At 38.6% G+C, this 23,744-nt stretch overlaps 1 protein-coding gene and 1 long non-coding RNA gene across 2 annotated transcripts in view; one reads left to right on the top strand and one right to left on the bottom strand.

Annotated features, from left to right (window-relative positions):
- Window positions 1-14,897, top strand: part of LOC112413112 (uncharacterized) — a 17,994-nt gene extending 3,097 nt beyond the window's left edge. The window contains exons 2-3 of the long non-coding RNA XR_003005906.1: window positions 9,903-12,485; window positions 13,564-14,897. This is a non-coding gene — a long non-coding RNA (uncharacterized LOC112413112). The remainder of the gene's footprint in view (window positions 1-9,902; window positions 12,486-13,563) is intronic.
- PPP2CB (protein phosphatase 2 catalytic subunit beta) lies at window positions 7,756-18,662 on the bottom strand. Its single transcript, XM_024764968.1, has 6 exons — window positions 18,453-18,662; window positions 16,423-16,596; window positions 15,183-15,272; window positions 14,908-15,069; window positions 12,935-13,053; window positions 7,756-8,454 (listed from the first exon to the last, which is right to left on the bottom strand). The coding sequence occupies exons 1-6, from the start codon at window positions 18,567-18,569 to the stop codon at window positions 8,382-8,384; spliced, it is 735 nt and encodes a 244-aa protein (XP_024620736.1). The 5' UTR covers window positions 18,570-18,662; the 3' UTR covers window positions 7,756-8,381.
- Window positions 18,663-23,744: the final 5,082 nt, after the last annotated feature.

Genomic DNA, 23,744 nt, shown 5'->3' with positions numbered 1-23,744 from the left:
TCAAAAAAAAAAAAAAAAAAAAAAGAATTAAGTGTCTTTAATATGGCTACTGGATACAAGCACGATACTTTAAAAATCACTTTTATTTTTATTTATTATCAGTAAACAATTAGAAATTAAAATAGAATGGTATCATGGTTTACAACAGCATTTTAAAATCAAATAGAGATAGGCAGAGAAACATTTCTGATACAGTGAATCCCGGAAACAGCAGAGAACATGTTAATCTCAGGAAGGGGTGGAGGGACTGGGGAGGGATCCCAGAGGAGATGTTCTTGAAGCTGAGTCTCAAAGGCACCCTGCGAGGAGAAAGAGTGGAGTTTGGGAGAGGAGCTGTGGGCTACGTGCCCTGAGTCTGGGGTGAGACTGGACAAGTACACAGGACCGAGCTAGATAGAGTTTGGGCACAGAGGAGTTTGGGCACAAAGATTTTGAGAACTTTTCCATGTTTCTGTTGACTTGGTCTAGGGACCACCTGCTCTGCCAACCCCGCCTGCCTCGTTCCTCCCAGGTGCTCCCCACCTGGAGTCAAGGTACCAGGTGTCTAAGCCAGAAACGTGGGAGTCACTCTTGACCCCTCCCTTGTCCTCTCCTCCATCCATTTAATTATCAGGGCCTGCCCTATCTTCCTCCTAAACCCTCCCCAGGTTCACTGTCTGCTCTCCATCCCCGTGGCCATTCCCCTCCTCCAGACAACCCTCTTCACTCCTGAATCCAGTGGCTGGCAGTGACTGGGTCTCACCACCTCCAAACTTTCACATTAGAGAAATCCTTCCAAAGCACATCTGACCACATTCCCCCTCTGATTGAAAACCCTTTTCATCCATCCATTTCACAAATACTGAGCAAGAGTTTGTTACATGTCGAATACTGTGGACACAGCGAAGAATAAAACATAGAATTTAAAGCCGATTGGGGTGGCAGACATCAATCCAGTGATCCTCCACCACCAAAACAATATATAATTACAAACTGGGATGTGTGTCATAGGAGGGCCTGACCTAGTGAGGGAGGTCCTAGAATGCTCCCCAAGGTATCCAGCTGAAGTTTGAATAGCAGTCATCCAGATCAAAGAGTCAAGAATGGGGAAAGAGCTGATGCAAAAGCCTTAGAGGTGCTTCTCTAAGCCTCAGTTTCCTCATCTGTATAATGGGGTAGTTAGAGTTGCGAGGATTAACTGAGTTACTGTGTATAAAGTCCTTAGAACAGGTCCTAGGATGTAATAAATTTTCAATAAGTGTTTAATAATAATAATAATTTTTTTTAAAGTAGAGCTGTTGGAAGCCTATCAACAAAGGAGTTAAATGAGAAAGTAGCATTTTTTAAAGGCATTCTGGCTTCAGGGAACACGGATTGGAACAAGGAAAGAACAGATTTGGGGGATTTAATGAGGATTCTTTTGCAGGGGAGAGCCATGGGACATTTAAACTTAAGGAGGCAGAGGGGACTTGGAGAGATTTTGTGATTTAGGCAGAAGAAACTAGTAACCTTGATGTTTGATTGGCGGTGGGATGCCATAGGAGGCAGCAAGGGGCCTCCCAAAATTGTGGCCCTGGCAGCAGGGGGTGGTGGTGATGTTCTTCACGCAGGTCAGGGGAGCCTGGAGGAGGACCAGGTCGGGGAGGTGCTGAGCCCAGTTCTGGACATGTTCAGATTCAGGTACCATGGGGCATCCAGGATGAGGGGCTGCAGAAGCAGCTAACTAGGTCTGGAGTTCAGAGGAGAAATTGTGGCTGGAGACGTAAGATTGAAATTGTTGGCAAATACATGAAAACTGGACCACAATCAACCCTTCTGGAAAAGGTGGGAGGAAGGCAATAGCTACATGATTTTTAAGGTTTCTCCTGGTTCCAACATGTGTAGGATTCCAAGTGTTGAGGTTGGTAGGACCCCAGAGACAAAAACCCTGCAAAAATAAATAAATAAATAAATAAATTAAATGAAATACGGTTAGATGGCAAGATTTTTTGTTTGTTTTTTTGCAGTACACGGGCCTCTTACTGTTGTGGCCTCTCCCGTTGCGGAGCACAGGCTCCAGACGCGCAGGCTCAGCGGCCATGGCTCACGGGCCCAGCCGCTCCGCGGCATGTGGGATCTTCCCGGACCGGGGCACGAACCCGTGTCCCCTGCATCGGCAGGCGGACTCTCAACCACTGCGCCACCAGGGAGGCCCTAGATGGCAAGATTTATACACCAAATATAATACCCCAAATAGTATAATACGATGTTGAGAGAAATTAAGGAAGACTTAAAGGAGGTATATGCCATCTCCATGGAGTGGAAGACTCCATGTGAAAACATCTATTCTCCCCAAAGTGATAGATACTACAGTCCTGGTCAAAAGCCCAGCAGGTTTTTGGTTTTTTTCTTCTCCTATGTGTGTGACTATAACAAGCTGATTCTAAAAAGAAAAAAAATTTATTGTGGTAAAATATACAGAATTTACCATTTTAACCATTTTAAAGTATATAATTCAGTGGCATTAAGTACATTCACAATGGTGTGCAACCATCACCACCACCAATTTCCAGAACTTTTTCATCATCGCAAACATACTACACATTAAATAGTAACTCCCCCTTCCCTCCTTCCCCAGGCCCTGGTAATCTCTATTCTACTTTCTGTATCTGTGAATTTGCCTATTCTAGGTACCTCATATAAGTGGAATTAAACAATATTTGTCTTTTTGTGCCTGGTTTGTTGCACTTAGCATGTCTTTGAGGGTCATCCATGTTGTAGCATATATCAGAATCTATCCTTTTTATGGTTGAATAATATTCCATTGTACGTATATACCATATTTTCTTTATCTACTTGCCGGTTGATGGACATCTGGGTTTTTTCCACCTTTTGGCTCTTGTGAATAACACTAGTATGACCATTGGTACCTAGTGTAGTCTTTGTAAGATTTAAATGAGTGATTCAGTTTCTTTAATAGTAACAGTAGTAAGACTCCATTTTTTTTTCCTTTTCCATTATCGTTTATTACAGGATGTTGAATATACAATAGGACGTTGTTGTTTATCCATTCTATATATAATAGTTTGCTTCTGCTAGTCCCAAACTCGCAATCCATCCCTCCCCTCCCCCCCTCCCCCTTGGCAACCAGAGATCTGTTCTCTATGTAGTGTTTTTTTTAAAGTAGTGTTTAGATTTCTCTTTTTTAAAAAATTATTTATTTGGCTGTGTTGGGTCTCCGTTTCTGTGCGAGGGCCTTCTCCAGTTGTGGCGAGCGGGGGCCACTCCTCATCGTGGTGCGCGGGCCTCTCTCACTGTTGTGACCTCTCCCGTTGTGGAGCACAGGCTCCAGATGTGCAGGCTCAGTAGTTGTGGCTCACGGGCTTAGTTGCTCCGTGGCATGTGGGATCTTCCAAGACCAGGGCTCGAACCCGTGTCCCCTGCATTGGCAGGCAGATTCTTAACCACTGCGCCACCAGGGAAGCCCTCCATTTATTTATTTTTTAAATTTTTAAAGTGTATTTATTATTATTTATTTATTTATTTTTGGTTGCGTTGGGTCTTCATTGCTGCGTGCAGGCCTTCTTCAGTTGCGGCGAGCAGGGGCTACTCTTTGTTGTGGTGCGTGGGCTTCTCACTGCGGTGGCCTCTCTTGTTGCAGAGCACGGGCTCCAGGCACGTGGGCTTCAGTAGTTGTGGCACGTGGGCTCAGTAGTTGTGGCTCGCGGGCTCCAGAGCACAGGCCCAGCAGCCGTGGCACACGGGCTCAGCTGCTCCATGGCATGTGGGATCCTCCCAGGCCAGCGCTCGAACCCGTGTCCCCTGCATTGGCAGGCGGGTTCTCAACCACTGCACCACCAGGGAAGCCCCCCTCCATTTATTCTTGAGTCAGTTTGATAAGGTCAAAATACCCTAGTAATTTGCTCAGTACTTCTTTTTTGCTCAGTTTTCAAATTTATTGGCAAATATTATTCATAGTACCCTCTAGACTTTTTAATCACTTCTCTTTTATTCTGCAAATTCATGCTTTTGTTTGTGCCGCTGAATGTTTTCCTTCATTTTATTAATCTTTTCAAGCACCAACTTTGGTTCTGTTGATATTTTCTTTTGAATCTTTTCTTTAGATATTTGCTCTTAACCTTTTAACTTTTATGAAATAGTAAACACTTAAATCAATTTTCAGCTTTTCCTCTGTTACAATACAAGCATTTAGTTATAAATTTCCCTGTAAAGCCTGGTTTGGTTGCACTGCACAAGTTTTGTTTCTGTAAACAGCTTCATTGAGGTATATTTTACATATGAAATATTCCCATTTCAAGGGTAAAGATTTTTGGTGAATTTACCAAAAGGCGCAATCATGACCATAAACCAGTTTTAGAACATTTTCATCATTCTAACAAGAACCCTCATGCCCATTTACAGTTAATTCCCATTCCCACTGGCCAGGCAACGACATTCATTCATTCATTCAGCTAGCTGCGCCAGGTCTTTAGTTGCTTCATGCAGGATCTTTTAGTTGTGGCATTGGGGATCTAATTCCTTGACCAGGGATCGGACCTGGGCCCCCTACGTTGGGAGCATGGAGTCTAAACCACTGGACCACCGGGGAAGTCCCAGGGCTAATCTCCTTCTTTCTCCATAAATTTGCCTTTTCTGGGCATCTCATAGAAATGGAATATGTGTAGTTTGTCATGTCTGGCTTCTTTCATTAGCATGTTTTGAAGTTCATCCATGTTGTATTATGTTTCGGTTCACTACTTTTTATTAATGCTGGTTTACTATTGTATAACATTTTTGTCTATCCACTGAACAGTTGATGGACATTTAGAATGTTTCCAGCTTTCAGCTATTATAATTAATGTTGCTGTGAACATTTGCATGTATGTCTTTGTATGAATTTTTTTTTTTTTGCGGTACGCGGGCCTCTCACCGTTGTGGCCTCTCCCTTTGCGGAGCACAGGCTCCGGACGCGCAGGCACAGCGGCCATGGCTCACGGGCCCAGCCGCTCCGCGGCATGTGGGATCTTCCCGGACCGGGGCACGAACCCGTGTCCCCTGCATCGGCAGGTGGACTCAACCACTGCGCCACCAGGGAAGCCCTGAACATGTATTTTAACCATATACGTGGGTAGCTATGAACGAGTGGCATTGCGGGGTCATAGTTACTTTACATTTAAGAAGCTGTCAAGTTTCCCAAAGTGGCTGCACCATTTTACATTTATCAATAGCAATGTGGGAGGGTTCCAACTTTTCCACATTCTCACTAATATTTGTTATTTGTTCATAAATGAGAAAGGCTTATTATACCCTTTCTAATGGGTGTGAAGTGATATCTCAATTGTGTTTTTAGTTTACATTTCCCTAATGACTACTGATGTTGATCTTTTCATGTATTTATTAGCTATTTGCATATCTTCTTTGGTGACATGTCTTTTCACATCTTCTGCCCATGTTCTGATTGTCTTATTGAGTGGTAAGAATTCTTTTAAAATCTGGATACAAGTCTTTTATCAGATGTGTGATGCAAATATTTTCTTTCAGTGTATGTCTTTTCATTTAATTCTGTCCTTTGAAGCACAAGTTTTGAATTCTTTCACAGTGCAGTTTATCAACTTAAAATTCTTGTGTACCATTCTTTTGGTGTTATTTAAGAAATCTCTGCTTAACCCACGTTGTCAAAGAGGTTCTGTATTTTCTTGTTAAAGTTTGATCCATTTTTAGTGAATTTTTGTGTATGATGGGAGGTAAGCATCTAAGTTCATCCTTTTGCATTTGCATATAACAATTTTCCTAACACCATTTGAACAATCCTTCCCTTAATCAATTGCCTAGCTATTTTTGCTGAAAATTATTTGACTATAAATGTAAGGATTTATTTCTGGACTTTCAATTCTGTTCATTGATCTCTATGTCCATCCTTACATTTTGGCTGCGTTGGGTCTTTGTTGCTGCGTGCAAGCTTTCTCTAGTTGTGGTGAGCGGGGGCTACTCTTCGTTGCAGTGCGCGGGCTTCTCATTGCGGTGGCTTCTCTTGTTGAGGAGCAGAGGCTCTAGGTGTGTGGGCTTCAGCAGTTGTGGCTCGTGGGCTCTAGAGCGCAGGCTTAGCACTTGTAGCACATGGGCTTAGTTACTCCATGGCACGTGGGATCTTCCCGGACCAGGGATCAAACCCGTGTCCCCTCCATTGGCAGGTGGATTCTTAACCACTGTGCCACCAGGGAAGTCCTATACTACACTGTCTTAAAAACTGTACTTTTATAAAAGTTAAATTTTGACATAGGGAAGTGAACATGCTCTTTGTTCTTGTTTTTCAAAATAGTTTCGGCTATTCTATTTTATCCACATAATTTTATATGTATTTTCATAACCAGTTTTTCTAAATTCTGTTTTATGGAAGTTTAAATTTCCTTTACTTCCTCTTTGACCCTTATTTTTGAAGTTTCAAAATATATAGGTATTTCTATAAATAATATTTTTGCTATTAACCTCTAAATTAATTGCACCATAGAGAATGTCAATTTTTTGAAAGTTTTTGAGACTTGCTTTATGGCCTAATAATTGCCAATTGTTATAAACGTTCCATATAAACTTGACAAGAATGTGTATTCTGTTAGGATACAGAGATGTATATGTTTATTATATCAATCTTATTCAAATGTGTTGTTCAAATATTCCAGTTGTTGTATTTTACTTTATAATAACAGAGAAGAGAGTTGAAATCTGCCACTGTAATGAAAACTTGTCAAGCTTACTCTGCATTTTTTTTTTTTTTTTAACACTTTTTTTTTTGCCCCGGACGCGCAGGCTCAGCGGCCATGGCTCACGGGCCCAGCCTCTCCGCGGCATGTGGGATCCTCCCGGACCGGGGCACGAACCCGAGTCCTCTGCATTGCAGGCGGACTCTCAACCACTGAGCCACCAGGGAAGCCCTTTCTCTGCATTTTTAAGGCTTTTTGTTTTTAACATATTTGAGGCTATTTTGGTATATGCATTCAGGTTTAGAATTATGAGATAACTTTGTATTGGTTCTATGCTCTTAAATTTTGTCTCAGTCTATTTTAATATTTATATAGCTACTCCAGTTTTCCTTTTAGTATCTTTTCTTGGTCTATCCCATCTTCTAATTTCAACCTATCCAAGTCACTTTGCATCTGGTGTGTGTCTTGTAATCAGGTATATAGCTGGATTTTCTAAAAAACCAACTCTTACCCTTTGTCTTCTAACTAGAGGATACAGTTCATTTACGTTGATTGTAATTTTGAGATGTTTATACCTATTTTTACCATCTTGTTTTCTTATATAAAGACAAAAGAGTTTAGTTTTCCTCTGTGTCTTCCATCATCTCCCCCCTGCAGACTCAGCATGTTCCCTTCTGCCATCCGGAATTCATGCTGTACATTTAAACAGCACTACGACTTGTACTAAACTTTATGTGGAGGTTAATTTATTCTCATTTCTAGATCAAAAGGTAAAGATAAAATAACGTTTTGGTTTTTAAAAGATTCTACCCAGCCATATGATATCCTACAGTTTTTAGCATATCATCCATAGTTTAAAATGTGAATAATACAAATTACCTAATGAAATGATGTTTAGAAATAAGAATGTCTTTCATGGCCTAAGAAAGAGTCATCAGGTATTCTTTAAAATTTTTTTTCTTCTGAAAATAAGTCCTAAACAAAGACCACTACATTTAAAGTACCTCAACACAACTATTTATTACAGGTCAAGAGATCTCATATGAAGTTACAAAAGAGTAAAACTTTCATTTAAAGTGTACCACAGTAAATCAACGTGTTTTTGTTTAAAATGGAAAGTTTATTTGCTCAGTACACCAAATAGAATGCAAGCACTGTCATGACAAATATACAGAAATATGCAGATCAACATAAAATAGTAATTTAGTTTAAAGGAAGGGAAATCTCTTTAAATGTTATGACAACGTACTCCCAAGAATCTTTTTTTCAGTTAATTATACATTTCAATAAAATACACAGTAATGAATTAAGTGGAAGTTAGCTTGTGAATTTTTCTTAAAAATAAAAATCCAACCCTATTAATCCATGCCAGTTAAACACTCTAACTAAAATTTCCAAGTAAGTGCAAAAGGAGATGGAGTTAGTTACCTTTTATGCTTGAACAGTCCCAAGGAAAATGGTTACTACAAACACAGCAGGCAAACTGTTAAGACCGACCGATCTAGAACACAGTGTTGAACTAATTTCAGTCTCAAGTTGTGCTAAATGCTCATCATTAGTATGGCACAGTTTGGTCCATGATATGGTTTAATGCCAAGACAGATCCCAATTTGTTAGAGAAACACATAGATTACTGTTGCTTTTTTTTGTTTTGTTTCTAAATATATATATTTTAAAAAGCCAGGTATACTTCCACATACAAAGGCAGGTTTTCCCTGGAGGAATTTACAGAAAGTAGTCTGGGGTGCGCCGGGTCACGTGAGGCTCTCCACGACGAGGTGCTGGGTCAAACTGAAGGCTATAAATGGCAAAAAAGAAAGCAAATGGTTAAAGGATTTGACGCTGCAGGCAAACGAATCAATAAAGAACAAGACACCGAGGTAGAAAGAGCAGTCCTCGTCTCCCACCTTTTCTGTGTTCTTTATGACTGGAGTGACCCTGGGTAGGTCACTGCAGGTGTTCTCTTTCATAAAACTATCTCACAGAGCCACGGTGAAGATTTAGGCAGACAAGATGTCTGGTTCATAAATGGTTTGTAGTATTACTATCAGTTGAATAGAAGTAAAGAGAGCAGACATGCTTGTTTTAGATTTTAGAGGAAAAGCATTCAGTCTTTCACTATTAAGAATGAATGATGTAATTAGCTGTGGGGTTTCTGTAGATGACATTTACCAGGATGAGAACGTTCCCTTCTTTGACTAGTTGAGTACAGCTGACCCTTCAACCACACGGGGTTGGGGTCCCGACCCTCTGCATTTAAAAATCCGAGTATAACTTAAATAACTTAAAGCCAGGCCCTCCGTATACGCGGTTCCTCCCTACCTGTGGTTCCAAAGCCCCTGTAGTGCTGTAGTGTTTATAGAGTACTAAAAAAAAATCCACATACAAGTGGACTCACACAGTTCAAACCCATGTTGTTCAAGGGTCAACTATACTTTTATTGTGAAAAGGTGCTGGATTCTGACAAATACTTTTTCTGGCCTTAATGAGATCATGTGGTTTTTGTCCTTTATTAATATGGTTTATTACAAGAAGTGATTTTCGTATTTTGAACCAACTTCGCATTCCTAGGCTACATCTCACTTGGTCCGTGTATAATTTTTTATATACTTATGGATTTGGTTAATATTTTGTTGCAGATTTTTGTGTCTAAACACATAAAGAGTATTGGTCTGTAGTTTTCTTAAAATGTCTTTGATTTTGGTAGTAGGGTAATACAATCTTTAAAGAATTGGTTGGGAAGTAATCCCTCCTCTTCTGTTTTTTGTTAGGTCTTTGTGAAGGACTGGTGTTAATTCCTTTTTAAACATTTGGTCAATTCACCAGTAAAGCCAACTGGGCCTGGGCTTTTCTTTGTAGGAAGTCTTAAAATTATTAATTTAATTTCTTCATTTGTTATAGGTTTATTCAGATTTTCTGAGTCAGTTTTGGTAGTTTTTCTTCTTGTCTTTCTACGAATTTGTCCAGTTTATCCCAAGTTACCTAATTTGTTGCCATATAGTTATTGTATTCCCTTACAATTCTTCTTCTTTCAGTAAGGCTTGTGGGGATTTTGGTAATGTGAGTCTTCACTCTTTTTTTTTCTTGGCCAGTCTAGTTAAGGCTTTTCAATTTTGTCAAAAAGAAACAACTTTTGGTTCTGTTGGTTTTCTCTACGGTTTTTGTACTATTTCATTTTATTTCCACTGCTAATTTTATTTCCTTCCATATGCTTGCACTGAGTTTAGTTTGCTCTTCTTTTTCTAGGTCCTTAAGGTGTATATTTAGGTTATGGAGGCTGGAAGTTGGAGATCAGGGTGCCAGCATGGGTGAGTTCTGGTGAGAGCCCCCTTCTGGGTTATATATTGTCAACTTCTAATTCTATCTGACTTTTAATACAGGCATTTACAGCTATAAATTTCCCTGCAAACACTGCTTTCACTGTATCCCACAGGTTTTGGTACACTGTGTTTTCATTTTCACTCATCTCAAAGTATCTTCTCATTTCCCTGGTGATTTCTTCTTTGACCACCGCCCCCCCCCACAAAGGTTATTTAGGAGTGTCTTAGTTTGTACCTATTTGTATATTTTCCAGTTTTTCTTTTGTTATTGATTTCTGATTTCATCCCACAGTGTTTGGAGAACATACTTTGTATGACTCCAATCTTAAATGTTCTCAGGCTTAGGGTTTATAGCCAAGCACATGGTCACTGTTGGAGAATGTTCCATGTGCGTTTGAGAAAACTCTGTGTTCTGCTATTGCCTGGTGGAGTGTTCTGCAGATGTTAGGGGTAAAGTTGTAGTGTTTTTCAAGTCTTCTATTTCCTTGCTGATCTTCTGTCTAGTTCTGTTATTGCAGGTGGCATAATAAAGTCTCTAACTATTTTTGTTTGTCTGTTTCTTCCTTCAATTCTGTTCATTTCTGCTCCGTATATTCTAGGGCTCCACTGTTAAGTGCATATGTTTATGATATATTTTCCTAATAGTCTGACTCTTTATCATTGTGAAGTGTTCTTCTTTATTTCTAGTAACAGTTTTTGGTTTGAAATCTGTTTGGTCTGGTATTAGTATATCCAGTCCAGCACTGTTATGGTTACTATTTGCATGATGTATCTTTTCTCACCATTTTATTTTTAACCTATTTTTGTTTTTGAATCTAAATTATGTTTCCTGTAAACATTATAAAGCTAGATATTTAAAAACAAAAACACCAACTTGATAATTTCTGCCCTTTGATTGCATTGTGTTGATGACTCATTCAGTGTTATTGATATGACTGGATTTATACCTGCCATTTTCTTTTCTTTTTTTAAATATGCCTTTCTTTGTTTATTGGTTCCTGCTTTAACTCTTTCTTTTTAGTAAAATATTATTTTCTAACATAGTATTTAAATTCCTTTAATGACTTTACCATTATTTTTCTTTTTTAGTGGTTGCTCTGGAACTCAGAATACACAACTTATGAAATTCTACTTCAGATTTATAAATTCTAGTGATTTAAGAGGTATTTACTCCTAGATAGCATATAGCTCCTTTCCATTTCCCATTTTTGGTATTGCTGTTATACACAGTATATGTTACAAACCCCAAAATTATTATATACACTTTTTAATATAATTACTATAATATATAATTACTATTTTATATACTCTTATGACCCTGAAGAAGCTGAGAGAGAAGAAGAGTGAGTGTATATTTATAAATTTTGTTAAATAACCTTCTCATTTGTATTTTCTTCATATTCTTCCTTTAATTCAAGTTACCATCTGGCGTTACTTCCTTCTTTAGTACAGCTTTGTTCCCACCCACCTCCTCTGTGCTGTTACTATCAAATCTATGACTGCATTTCTATATATTCTGTTTCTTTTAAGTTCAATTATACTACAAATATATCCTTACTGTGTCATGCAACTGGTTTTTAAATCAGTTAAGAAGGTGCAATTCTACCATCTTCTACTATTACTACCTTGTGTGTACAGCTGACTTACTTTCTGGTATCATTTGCTTTCAGCCTGAAGTGCTCCCTCTACTATATCTTGTATGGCTGGTCTGCCAGCATTGAATTCCCTCCATTTTTGTTTATCTGGGTATGCCCTTCTTTTGTGTTCATTCTGAAGTTGTGCTGGATATGACCTTGGTTTTTTATTTTCAGCACTTTGAGTATGTTTCATTGCCTGTCTGAGGAAATGTCAGCTGATTATTCGATTGAGGTTCCCTCTTGTAAGTCATTTTTCTCTTACTGCCTTCAAGATTATTTCTTTTAGACCCTCAACATTTTGACCATGATGTGTCCGACTGCTCCACTGTGTGGGTACAGCCTAATGTACGTGCACAGCCATCTTGTCTCCCAGAGTTGACTGTGATGATCTCAGGAAAGCTCTTCTTCACTATCTCTTTCCCTGCTTTTACCTGTTAAAGTTCTCCTTGCTCTCCTCTTTTGCTTGTTGCTACTAGTATCATGGGAGCTATGAGAGCCTTCTTCATTGGTCTCCACCATAATACCCACTGTCTTCAACAAAATACTTAGGCGTGCAATTCTTGACCCTCTGTTCTAAGTAAGGTCAGCCCCCTCAGGCAGAGGTAAGGAACTTTTTGTTCTACATCTCTCTCTGAACAGAACTTCTATGCCACTGTTCCGGAGTTGCAGGCAGGTATAATGGCCCACTTCTTAGTGACATCCCCTGTTCTAGAGTAGGCACTGAGGCAAGAACTGGGGAGACAGCATTCTCTGCCTGCCACACATGACTGGAACAGAGCCTCCACACTAGGAGCCAGGGAGGGGAAGGGAGTCTCAGCCTGACCGACTGCACCCACTGGGAGCAGAGCCTCTGTAACCCTGGACTGGGACAGGTGAGATATGCTGGCACCTGCCCCCCAGGGGGGGAGAAACAACAGCCCTGGACTGGGAACTGGGGGAGGGGAGAAGCCCCATCTTCTTGACCACACCCACCCGGGACAGAACGACTGCAGTGTAGTTTCTGTACAGGGGATCTGGAAACAGGAGGAAACACTCGTGACTCAAATTCCACAGACTCTGGTGTTATACTGAGAGTTAGCAGATCCAGAATAAGTGTTTCTGTATTTACTGTATACATTTAGGACAAATTCCAAACACTTGAAACAATTGTTTAAAATAACGTTTTCCAGTCCAGTGTTTGTTCCTACTGGGGAGAGGGTTTGCCATGTTCCTCACTCCACTATTCCAGAAGCAAAACTCCTCTACCTCTAACTTTAATAATCCACATTGCAATTTTCCTTCTGAAAGTGATTACATACAATTAAAATTTAAAGTTACTTACAAGGAATACTTCAAAGTGTCATCTAGTTCCATGATGGCGGCCTGGTTCCCACAACGGTAACAGTAATTCGGCGCGCTGAAAATGGTAACCACGTTCCGATCGTGACACCAATTGTATCCCTGCAGCGTTAAAAAAAAAAAAAATCAGTATTTCACCATAAAATCATAATGTTGACATAGCTAAGTTCAGAAAGCTAAACTCAAAAGTTACACGAGCATTCTCTGTGGAAATGCAGTCTTCCGTGTTACCTTATGTGGTGTCCATCTTTAATATGTACACCTGCACTGAGATTCAGCTATGGAGCTCAGTAACTTTTTCTGCTTAATCTACGCTTGAGATCGAGGCTAGGATGTGTATTCAGATTTCTCCCACAATGATGGAAGATGTCTCAATTCTTTCTCATAAATTATGTCAATTTTTGCTTTACATACTTTGACTGTATTACTAGGTAAATAAAAATTTAGAATTATTCTCTCCCATATAACTGGGGCCACTTTTCATCAGCAAAATACCTCTTTTTATTTCTAAATATACTACTTACAGCCTTTTCTGAGTCATATTATTAACCATATTTTGGATAATTATCTAATGACGTATTAATACACCATTTTCCATCCCTCTATTTCTAGTCTGTGGTATCATCATGTTTTAGATAAATCCCAAATAATGCGTGAGTTTTTTATCCAATTTGAGACTCTCAGTATTTTAGGTAAGTAAAAATTTGTATCCATTCACATTCCTTATGATTATAATGAGGTTTATCTTTACTGTACAAATCTACGTTCTTTATTACCATGCTGTTACCCCTTCTTGCCTCTGTTGGGTTAGTGAAATTTTCTCTAACATCTTGAAGCCACTCCCTACTGGTTTGGAAGGATTATATTCTATTTATATTCCTTTAATGTTTAAAGAACAGTAACATCATGGTAGAGAAATGTGGCAGGCACCACCTTAACTAAGTGATCCAAGTTAGTTCATAGCACCAGCACTGGGGAAGATCCCATGACCTGATACGATGTGCCGAAAAGGACACATCATCATACTGTGATATGCCCGCCCAAAGTGCACATCCCGAATCATAAGGGAACATCAGCCAAACCATAAATGAAGGCTATTTCTACAAAATAAAATTGCTTGTCGTCTTCAAAAATGTCAAGATTATGCAAAACAAAGGAAATCTGAGGAATTTCCACATCCGAGGGGACTGAATACAGCATGATCCTGGATAAGATTATAGGTGCCCACACATTATTAAATTTTGCTATTAAAAAATTCTGCTATAAAGGACATTGGTGAGATAATAAAAATTTAACTAAAGCGTTTATAGACTTAAACATTTTTTTTATTATTTTATTTTTTTGGCCGTGCTGCGAGGCTTGTGGGATCTTAGTTCCCTGACCAGGGATCAAACTTGTGTCCCCTGCAGTGGAAGCACAGAGTCTTAACCACTGGACCATCAGGGAATTCCCTGAATAAAGCACTTAGATAATGGTACTATATCAATGAAAATTTCCTGACCTTGATAACTATACTGTGGTTATTTAGGAGAAAGTCCTTATTTTTACAAAACACACATGGAAATTTGCATGTAAAGGAGGATCTCACCTTCAGCTGACGTTCAAACAGCTAAAAAAAAAAGTAATGTGTGAGGGGAAAGGGGAATAGGAAGGGAGAGAGAATGATAAAGCAAATATTAAAATATTTATATTTTAGGAATCTGAGTGTAGGACAGAAAGGAATTTTTTGTTACTACTGTTTTGCAATTTTTCTTGAAGTCTAAATTAATTACAGAAGTGAGATATAATTTCGCTTTGGCCAACTAGTACTTTCCCTACTTGCTAAAATCAGCCAAGTGTTTTTTCCTTTCATTTAGGTAATGGGGAGGAATGTTTCTGACATTCTAAGTCATGAAGCTTTATTAGAGAGACATTTATTTGAAACAGAGATCATCATCCTATAAGAAAAGGACATACCTCCATTACAAGTTGGTGAGCACGAGAAACCAGTGTGAGACCATTGGCATGGTTAAACGTTTCAGAAATATCTTGTCCAAATGTGTAGCCAGCGCCGCGTGGTGAAATACCCCACCCACCACGATCATCTGGATCTGACCATAACAGATCACACATTGGGCCCTGGCAAAGAAAATGGAAGTATGCGACGTAAGTTATGAGTATTCATATTTAACTAATCTAGGGTTACCACAATGTGGTTATATTGCTTTCTTTTTCATTAAAACTAAGTTTACCTCATGTGGAACTTCTTGTAAACGATCCAGGGCTCTTATATGATCCAGTGTATCTATGGATGGGGAGAGGCCACCATGGAGGCAGAATATCTGTTTATGAATTTAAAAAGAAAATGAATTTGTTTTATTAAATGCTAAAAGTTAATGGAGAGTAAATAATGGTTACCAATGTCAATGCTAGTAGCTTTTCTTTTCAAAATAGCATTTAATAATATTCACAGTGGAAAATGTATAATACACAATGGAAAAAAACAAAAAATGCATGATCAGAGAAAGCTGTTAACATTTAAAATACACTTCTTTTTTCTTTATAATCCTAGGTACTTTATATAGTATATTTCCACTTTCTCTAGAATGCGATTTCCGTGCTTTGTGACCCACCATTAACTTTTCTGTTGGTTACTGCTGACATATAAAAATTTTAAATTTCTCTTACAGCAAAGACCCTACTGATTCCTGTTATTGGTTGTAATAGTTTTTCAGTTTTCTAAGAGTTTGAAAAAATATTTTTGTTATTTTGTTCTCAATGTTTATACCGGATTTATTTATTTTTATTTATATATATATATATATATATTTTTTTTTTTTTCGTGGTACGCGGGCCTCTCACTGCTGTGGCCTCTCGGACTCTCAACCACTGCACCACCAGGGAAGCCCTCTAGATGAGTTTTGACTATTATATTTCTTTAACAGACTTTTCAAAAACTGCTTTGGGCCATATTGATCAACTATGTATTTTTGGTATCTATTTCTGCTTTTATTTTTAATTAATCCAAGTTTATTTTACTGTTTCATTCTTTGAATTAAATGTAATTTATAAATAAATGCATTTCCTTGCATTTCATCCCTTACTTACATCTAAAAGTTCTGGTTTACACTATACTTCCACTTGGTCACTTAGAAATGACTTCTATTTTATGAGTGTTAGTAGAAGACTGAAAGTTCCCAAGGAGGTAGATCTGTCCTACTACTCAGAATCAGAAACTGTCACTTAACACATGGTGTATAAACAGATATATCAATAGATGGAAAGGGAAGCAGGAAGATGGAGAGGATGAAAGGAAGAACTTGCTGGTCTCAACGTGTATAAAACTTACCCAGTTCCCTGTTCTGAAACTTTAAGTATAAGGGAAAGAGGCAGAGAAGGCCAAGGAGATGCAGAAAGAATGTCATGTCAATCTAGACCCTAAATTACTAATAGAAAATCTTTTCCTACTTTTATCTGTCCCCACATACATACCTGCCCATCTACTAAAGCTGTAAGTGGCAGATAGTCAAACAGATCTGTAAAGTATTTCCAAACATTGGCATTCCCATACTTTCGCAGACATTCATCATAAAAGCCATATACTTGGGTAATTTGTCGGCTTTCGTGGTTTCCTCTCAATATTGTAATACGTTCTGGGTAACGCACCTGAAGGAAAAGGCAAAGAAACCCATGGAAGTATTTTTACTAGTGTTATGCTAAGCACATTAACCTCTGACCCATTTCTTTAAATGGTCCTTCAGTCTGCTAGTACATTAAATGTAAATTTTTTCAGAATAAAAAATTTTCTCATTCATCACCAGGTCCTCTTGATTAACCTTTGAAGTATTTTTTTATGGCCATCCTTCTTCATACTGTGTATCCATACTCCCCTCACTGGAATCCTTATTAACTGGTAACTATTTTATTATAATAAAATCGTATCTGACTCTGTCTCCAATATCTTTTTCATACTCAAATTATCACTAGTCTTCTTAGTCTTTCCAGAACACTATGACTTTTTAATGCTCCACAGACACAAAAGAGATCTGGACCCAAGACAAACTCTCTACAGACTAACTTCTCCCTCCCTTTTATTTCCCACAGAAGAATGTATTTGCCAACAGAACACAAAAACAGGCCCTGCCAGGCTGGAGATGAAGATGGTGAGGTGTAGGAAGGGAATGAATAACTTTTTTTAATATATCTTTGTTATGCTTTAGTTCACTTCCTAGAACCTGTATATTTTACAGTATTATGTTGAAAACCAACTTTTTATGATGCACATGTATTGTTAAAAATTTTCATAAATAATTAAATATTTGACAATTTGGGGGGAAAAAAAGAAATTTTAGACATGTCAAAAAAACCCCAAAAACAGGCCCTGCCAAATGTGGGCAAGATTTCAAATGTATTTATATAGTTTCCTTTCCATAACAGAACATAGAGACATACTTTATGGCATACTTTTTGGTTAGCAATGTGTCTGATAAGAAGTATAAAAAAGCATCAGATTCTGCAAACCAAAAAGCTGCAAATGCATACTTCACACGTATTCACTAAGCATCCATCATGTGTCCAGCAGTAAGCACAGAGTTCAAATCTAGTACCAGGTCCACACAAATATAATACATGAATTCTGCTGGTTAGGGACTAATTTCACTTAAGGAAGTATGAGAAACAAGGCAATACACCACTATGTAACGTAAATAAGGGATGGGAGAATACATTTTACGATAATTTAGAGTAGAAGGAGTAAAGCTAAGGTGGTTGAAGGCTTCATGGAAGAAGTAGGACTTGAGCTGAGTCTTGGCAGAAGGGGTAAGAAATCAAAGACAGAGTAATCGTTTGGGGAAATCAGGTAAATATTTGGAGACAGCCAGAGCACTGAACTACTATGATCTGAGGCAAAGAGTTTATGCTACCAACTACTAGCAGCAAATTCAGGCTAGACAGTAGAGGAGACTCTACCAGACTCCAGCCAAGGAGTGTGAGCTCGATTCTGAAGGTAACACAGAATCATTGAAGAGTTGGGAACAGCGAAGTAACAAGATGAATGTTAAATGAGAGAGGTTTAATCTGGCAGCATATGCAAGGTGGATCTGGAGGGGTCAGATCTTGGAAGCAGAAATATTAGCTGCCACACTGCTGTACTAATTAAAGTGTGAAGTGATGAAGATATACATTGTATGATAGTAAAAATAGAAAGACAGGAATAACAGATTTTGCAAGGCAAGAATTTTTTAAAAACTTATTAGTTGACTATATATGAGGGATAAGTTGACTAAAAATGATTCCAAGACTTCAGCTATGGATTACCTACAATAATTTACCAGAAGTAGGCAGGAGAGGTTTAATGTATCTTTTTCATGTCTCTCTCTCAAAAGATGTAAAATGAAGTGTTATTTTAAGGGGCTATAAAGTGAATGGATCATAAACTAGAACATGTGATATGCAATGCCGCCACTCTTGCCTTTTGCCTATTAAAGCTTGAAAAAAAAATAAATAAACTTCATTAACCATACCTTTAATGCCACAAGAAGAGTCACAGTCTCCACAGAATAATAACCTCTGTCTACATAGTCACCCATGAATAGATAGTTTGTATCTGGTGACTTCCCACCGATTCTAAAGAGTTCCATAAGATCATGGAATTGACCATGCACATCTCCACAGACGGTAACAGGACAACGGACCTCTTGCACATTTGATTCTTTTGTTAAAATTTCCTTAGCCTGTTAAAAAAAATGAAATCAACAATTAAAAAAAAAAATTCTATCACAAATTTTTTTTTTTTTTTCCGGTACGCAGCCCTCTCACTCTTGTGGCCTCTCCCATTGTGGAGCACAGGCTCCGGACGCGCAGGCTCAGCGGCCATGGCTCACAGGCCCAGCCGCTCCGCGGCATGTGGGATCTTCCTGGACCAGGGCACGAACCCGTGTCCCCTTTGCATCAGCAGGCGGACTCTCAACCACTGCGCCACCAGGGAAGCTCCTATCACAAATCTGAAGGCATCATTTCTTGTCTATTAAAAGAAAATCTGGAGGAAAAAAACCACCTGAATGTGTATTATAAAATCATAAAACTAAAACCACAACAAGATTCCACTTTACACCTACTAGGATGGCTAAATAAAAAAGAATTACAAGTGATTTTGAGGATGTGGAGAAATTGGAACTTTCACACAGTGTTGGTGAAAATCTAAAATGGTACAACTGCTGTGGAAAACAGTCTGACAGTTCCTCAAGGTGTTAAACATAGAATTACCATGTGATTCAGCAATTCCATCCCTAGATATATACTTAAGAGAAATGAAAACTTAAGTTTACACATGTTCATGGCAGCATTACAATAGCCAAAAAGTGGAAACCACCTAAATGTCCATTAACTAATGAATAGACAAATATGGTATTATTCATTCAATGGACTATTACTCAATAATAAAAAGAAAAAGAAATGAGGTCCGGACACATGCTATAACTCTGAAAACATATTAAGTGAAAGAAGATAGTCACAAATGGTCATATATTGTATGACTCCATTTACGTGAATTGTTTAGAACAGACAAATCTACAGAGACAGAAGATTAGGGTTGCCTAGGGCTGAGAGGTAATAACTAAGGGGCATGGGATTTCTATGCCTATTCTCATACCCTATAGGCAGGAATGCACATATCTGGAAAGCTAACAAAATGTAAACTGATCTGAGGCAAAGACTGCCTAACCTCAATATCCACTATCCCTTTCCTTCTCAATAATTAAACTCATTGTATTCAATCAGATAGCCATGCTCCGAGCTGAAAAACTACATTTCCCAGCTGTCTTAGTTCAGGCTGCCGTAACAAATAACAGACTAGGTGGCTTAAACAACAGAATTTTATTCCTCACGGTTCTGAAGCTTCAGAAACCCAAGATCAAGGTGCCGGTTGATTCGATTCCTGGTGAGGACCCTCATCCTGGTTTGCAGAGGGATGCCTTCTTGCTGTGTGTGCCTTCTTCACATGGTATTAAGAGAGAGAGGTCATCTCTCTAGCGTCTCTTCTGATAAAGGGCACTAATTCCATTCATGAGGGCTTTACCCTCATGACCTAATTACCTACCAAAGGCCCCACCTCCAAGTACCATCACACTGGGGATCAGGCATCACCTATGAATTTTGAGAAGATACAAATATTCAGTCCATAGCACCAGCCTCTCATGCAACTACAAATGGCTGTAAGACTAAGTTCTGCTCTGTGTGATGTAAGGAGTGTTATGTGGGAACCAGAAAGTTTCCTTAAAAGGGGGATGTGCCCTTCATCACTCTCCATCCTGTTTCCTAGAATGTATATGTGATGGCTGGACTCCAGGAGCCACCTCTACCATAAAGAGAGGCTGCTCCCTAGGAAGAGCAAGCAGAGTGCTGGAAGGTGTGGCAGGCTGACAAAACACACTGCAAAGCGATACTCTCTTCCCGATCACCAGAACCTGTGTATATTACCTCGTATGAAAAAGATGTGATTAAGCATCTTGGGGGAAGCACTTATCCTAGATTATCCCAATAGGCCCTAAATGTAATTACATATACCCTTATTAGAGAGGGAGAGGGAGTTTTGAGACAGACACACGGACAGAGAAGTCCATGTGAAGAGAGAGGCAGATTGAAGTGACGTGGCCAAGGAGTGCCAGCAGTCTCCAGACGCTGGAAGAGGCAAGGAACGGATTCTCTCTTAGAGCCTCCAGAGGGTGCGTGGCCCTGCTGACACCTAGGTTTTGGACTTCCAGCCCCCAGAGCCGTGAGGGATAAATGTCTGTTGTTTTAAGCCGCCCAGTTAGTGGTAATTTGTTACAGCAGCCCCAGGAAACTAACACAGCAAGATGTCTGGTTTCCTGATACCTCAGTGGAGTTATCACCCCTGGACTGCCTATCTCCAGATTTTCCTGTACGTGGAGAAATACAAACTGCAACCTTGGTTAAGCCTTTATTATTTTGGATTTTCTGTTACACAAACCAAACCTAACACTAACTGATACATGGTTACACATTGGACCAAGCAACTCCACTTCTAGGCATCTACACTATGAATAAAATCAGATAAATATGTATGGATATAAGTAAAGGAATGATTGCTTTTAAGAAAAACGCAACTATAAATGTACACTGGATAGTTAAGAAAACAAATATGAAACATCCACAGAATGGAATACTAAGTAGACATTAAGAATGTTATAGAAGTATATTTGATATAATGGGTATCTGGTATATAAATGAAAAAGGCAAGTCACAAAACTACAAGATCCCCTGTTTAACAAGAAAAACTGTCTAGGAGTTCCACACCAAGAAAACTGCTCTAACAATTTTCAGACACGATCATGTTAGGTTCTTCAAATAGCTGGTTCAGATCAAAGGACCAAACTTTCACAGCAGAGTCATTCAAGTCAAGCCCAAAGCATTAATGAACTGGGGTTAAAGACAAAAAGTCCTTAATACAAAAACCAATTTATAGGGACTTCCCTGGCAGTCCAGCAGTTAAAGACCTCGCCTTTCCAATGCAGGGGTTACAGGTTCAACCCCTGGTTGGGGAGCTAAGATCCCACATGCCTTGTGGCCAAAAAACCATAAAAAACATAAAACAGAAGCAATACTGTAACAAATTCAATAAAGACTTTAGTAATGGTCCACATTAAAAAAAGAAAAAAATCTCTGAAAAAAACCAAAAACCAATTTATAGAAGCCAAATCCCAAAGTTAAAAGGATCCTAGTATAATGGCTGAAGATTGAGAAAACAAGTAGCAGAGATCTTTCAAGAGCAACATAACCTCCTGCAATGGAACTAACAACTGGAAAACAGTCATGGCAACAAGCTTAAAAGTAAAATCACTATGTCATCTGCTTAGCAAGCATCAAGTAATTTGTTTTTCAAGTCAAATGGGAGCAAATAACCAACATTTTCCAGAAATATTTAAAACAGAATCCTCAAGTCATGTAACGTTAAGAATTTTTAACAAGCTCACCCTACTTAAAGAACCTACTAAAGGAAGTATTACCAAAAACAGAGGAAAGATTACTTAATATATAGTTCCCACACAGGACAAGTTAGGAGGCTGATAAACCATTCGCTCTGATGTACACCATACACCGCAATCACGTGACATATCAAAATATTCCTGAAGAGTAAGGTTCATGTATCCATGTCGCATCTGTCAGGTGTCTATTATAGGCCAGGCACCAGAGATAAAAAGAACAGGTAAACTCTCCACCTCAAACACGCTGGCTTTGATGAGCTCAAACCAAACAAAATTAAAACTTCTGTTTACAGAAAGAGATAAAAGAAAAATGCCTGGGGAAATATTTACAGCACACAGGATAACAGTAATACTGACATCTGTAGTATAAAGATATTTGTAGAATAAGTTACAATATGCCTCAAAAATAATTGATTCAGTCAATCCTAATTAAGAGGTCACATTTTTGAGAGGCCCAAGAAAACTATGTATATGAAAGCATTTGAGAATATAAAGCTCTGAATTAGCCTTCATTGTTTAAACTGTTAAATGAAAGAAGGTTTTAAACTATTTTTATAACAGTTGACTTAAAATGTAAAGTTATATTTTCTGTATTTTAAATCAAAGTTAATTTTTAAGTCTAGGTAGGGAGATTTTCTAGCTACATTGATGGCTTTATTAGTTCCCAAACTTGTAATAGTGACACTATGAAGTTTTGTTGAAAAACTTTTATTCACTTACTATACTGATCTCCTTAAGTTTTAAAAGTAAAAAGGGGTCACGAGACTAAAAAGCTTGGAAATCATTATATTAATGCATCTGTTCTGTTGACCTACATGTAAGATGAAAGATAAGGGTAAGTCGGTTCACATTACTACAAAGACATGTATCATTCACCTCAACTTGCTTTCAGTGACTATTTCGTCCTATTACACCAATCCAAAACACTGATGTTAGAATACATAAAACAAAATCCCAATGAAAGTCTGTATACACACTGTTAGAATCACAAAGAAAGTCAGTCTACCTCCAGGTTCATCTATGCCAACTGGATGCACCTAGCCCAGACTTTTAACCTGAAGTGACTCTAAGCAGTAGAGACAAAGGCAAGTTCTACTCCCACACAGGTGTTCTCTCCAGCATTCTAAATCGTTTCTATGGTATGATTTTGACTGCGGCTCCAATCTCTCTTTAATTTCTGCAAAATTTCCAAGCTTGGTTCTCCAGCTTGCCTTCTGATTCTAGGCTACTAAACATTCTTCTGGCAAATGGCATTTCTGCTTAAGTTAGCCTGGTAAACTTCCCAAGAGTTATGAACAGTGTAGTCCATATTTTTCTTCTCTTTGCCTATAATTAGTTAGAATGAGATATGTGCAGAAGTCTTCCAGAAAAATGAGTTCTCCCATTTGAAATCTAACTGTGTAACCCTAAGACCTATATACACTTCAGTTTCTTCACTGAGACTAGCTATCTGTGAGTCTGTGTCTCTCTAAAATGTGAAGTCTTACCTTCCACATGTGTAATATGGAAATAGCTATGCTTTTCCAAATTCAAATTCTCTAAGGGTTGGTTCTTAGCTGTGTGGCAAAATACATTATTTTATTATCATCATGTTACTGAAGTACCTTTTCTCAGTGGGGAAGAGAAGACCTAAACTGTGGGTTTATTTTTCTCATGTAACAAGAAGCCTGGACATAGGTAGCGCTGGGTTGGTGCAGCTTCTCAAGGACCACTGGGGCAGCAGACTCTTTCCCTGCACCTTCTCTGCCATCCTTAGTAAACAGAATCACCATCTCATGGTCATAAAATGATGATGCATCTGTAGGCACTGCA

Source organism: Neophocaena asiaeorientalis, unplaced genomic scaffold (assembly GCF_003031525.2).
Source record: "Neophocaena asiaeorientalis asiaeorientalis breed wild unplaced genomic scaffold, Neophocaena_asiaeorientalis_V1.1 scaffold14, whole genome shotgun sequence".
Classification (NCBI taxonomy): Eukaryota; Metazoa; Chordata; class Mammalia; order Artiodactyla; family Phocoenidae; genus Neophocaena; species Neophocaena asiaeorientalis.
Note: the sequence above shows the minus strand (reverse complement) of the source record. Positions and strands in the feature narration are given on the sequence as shown.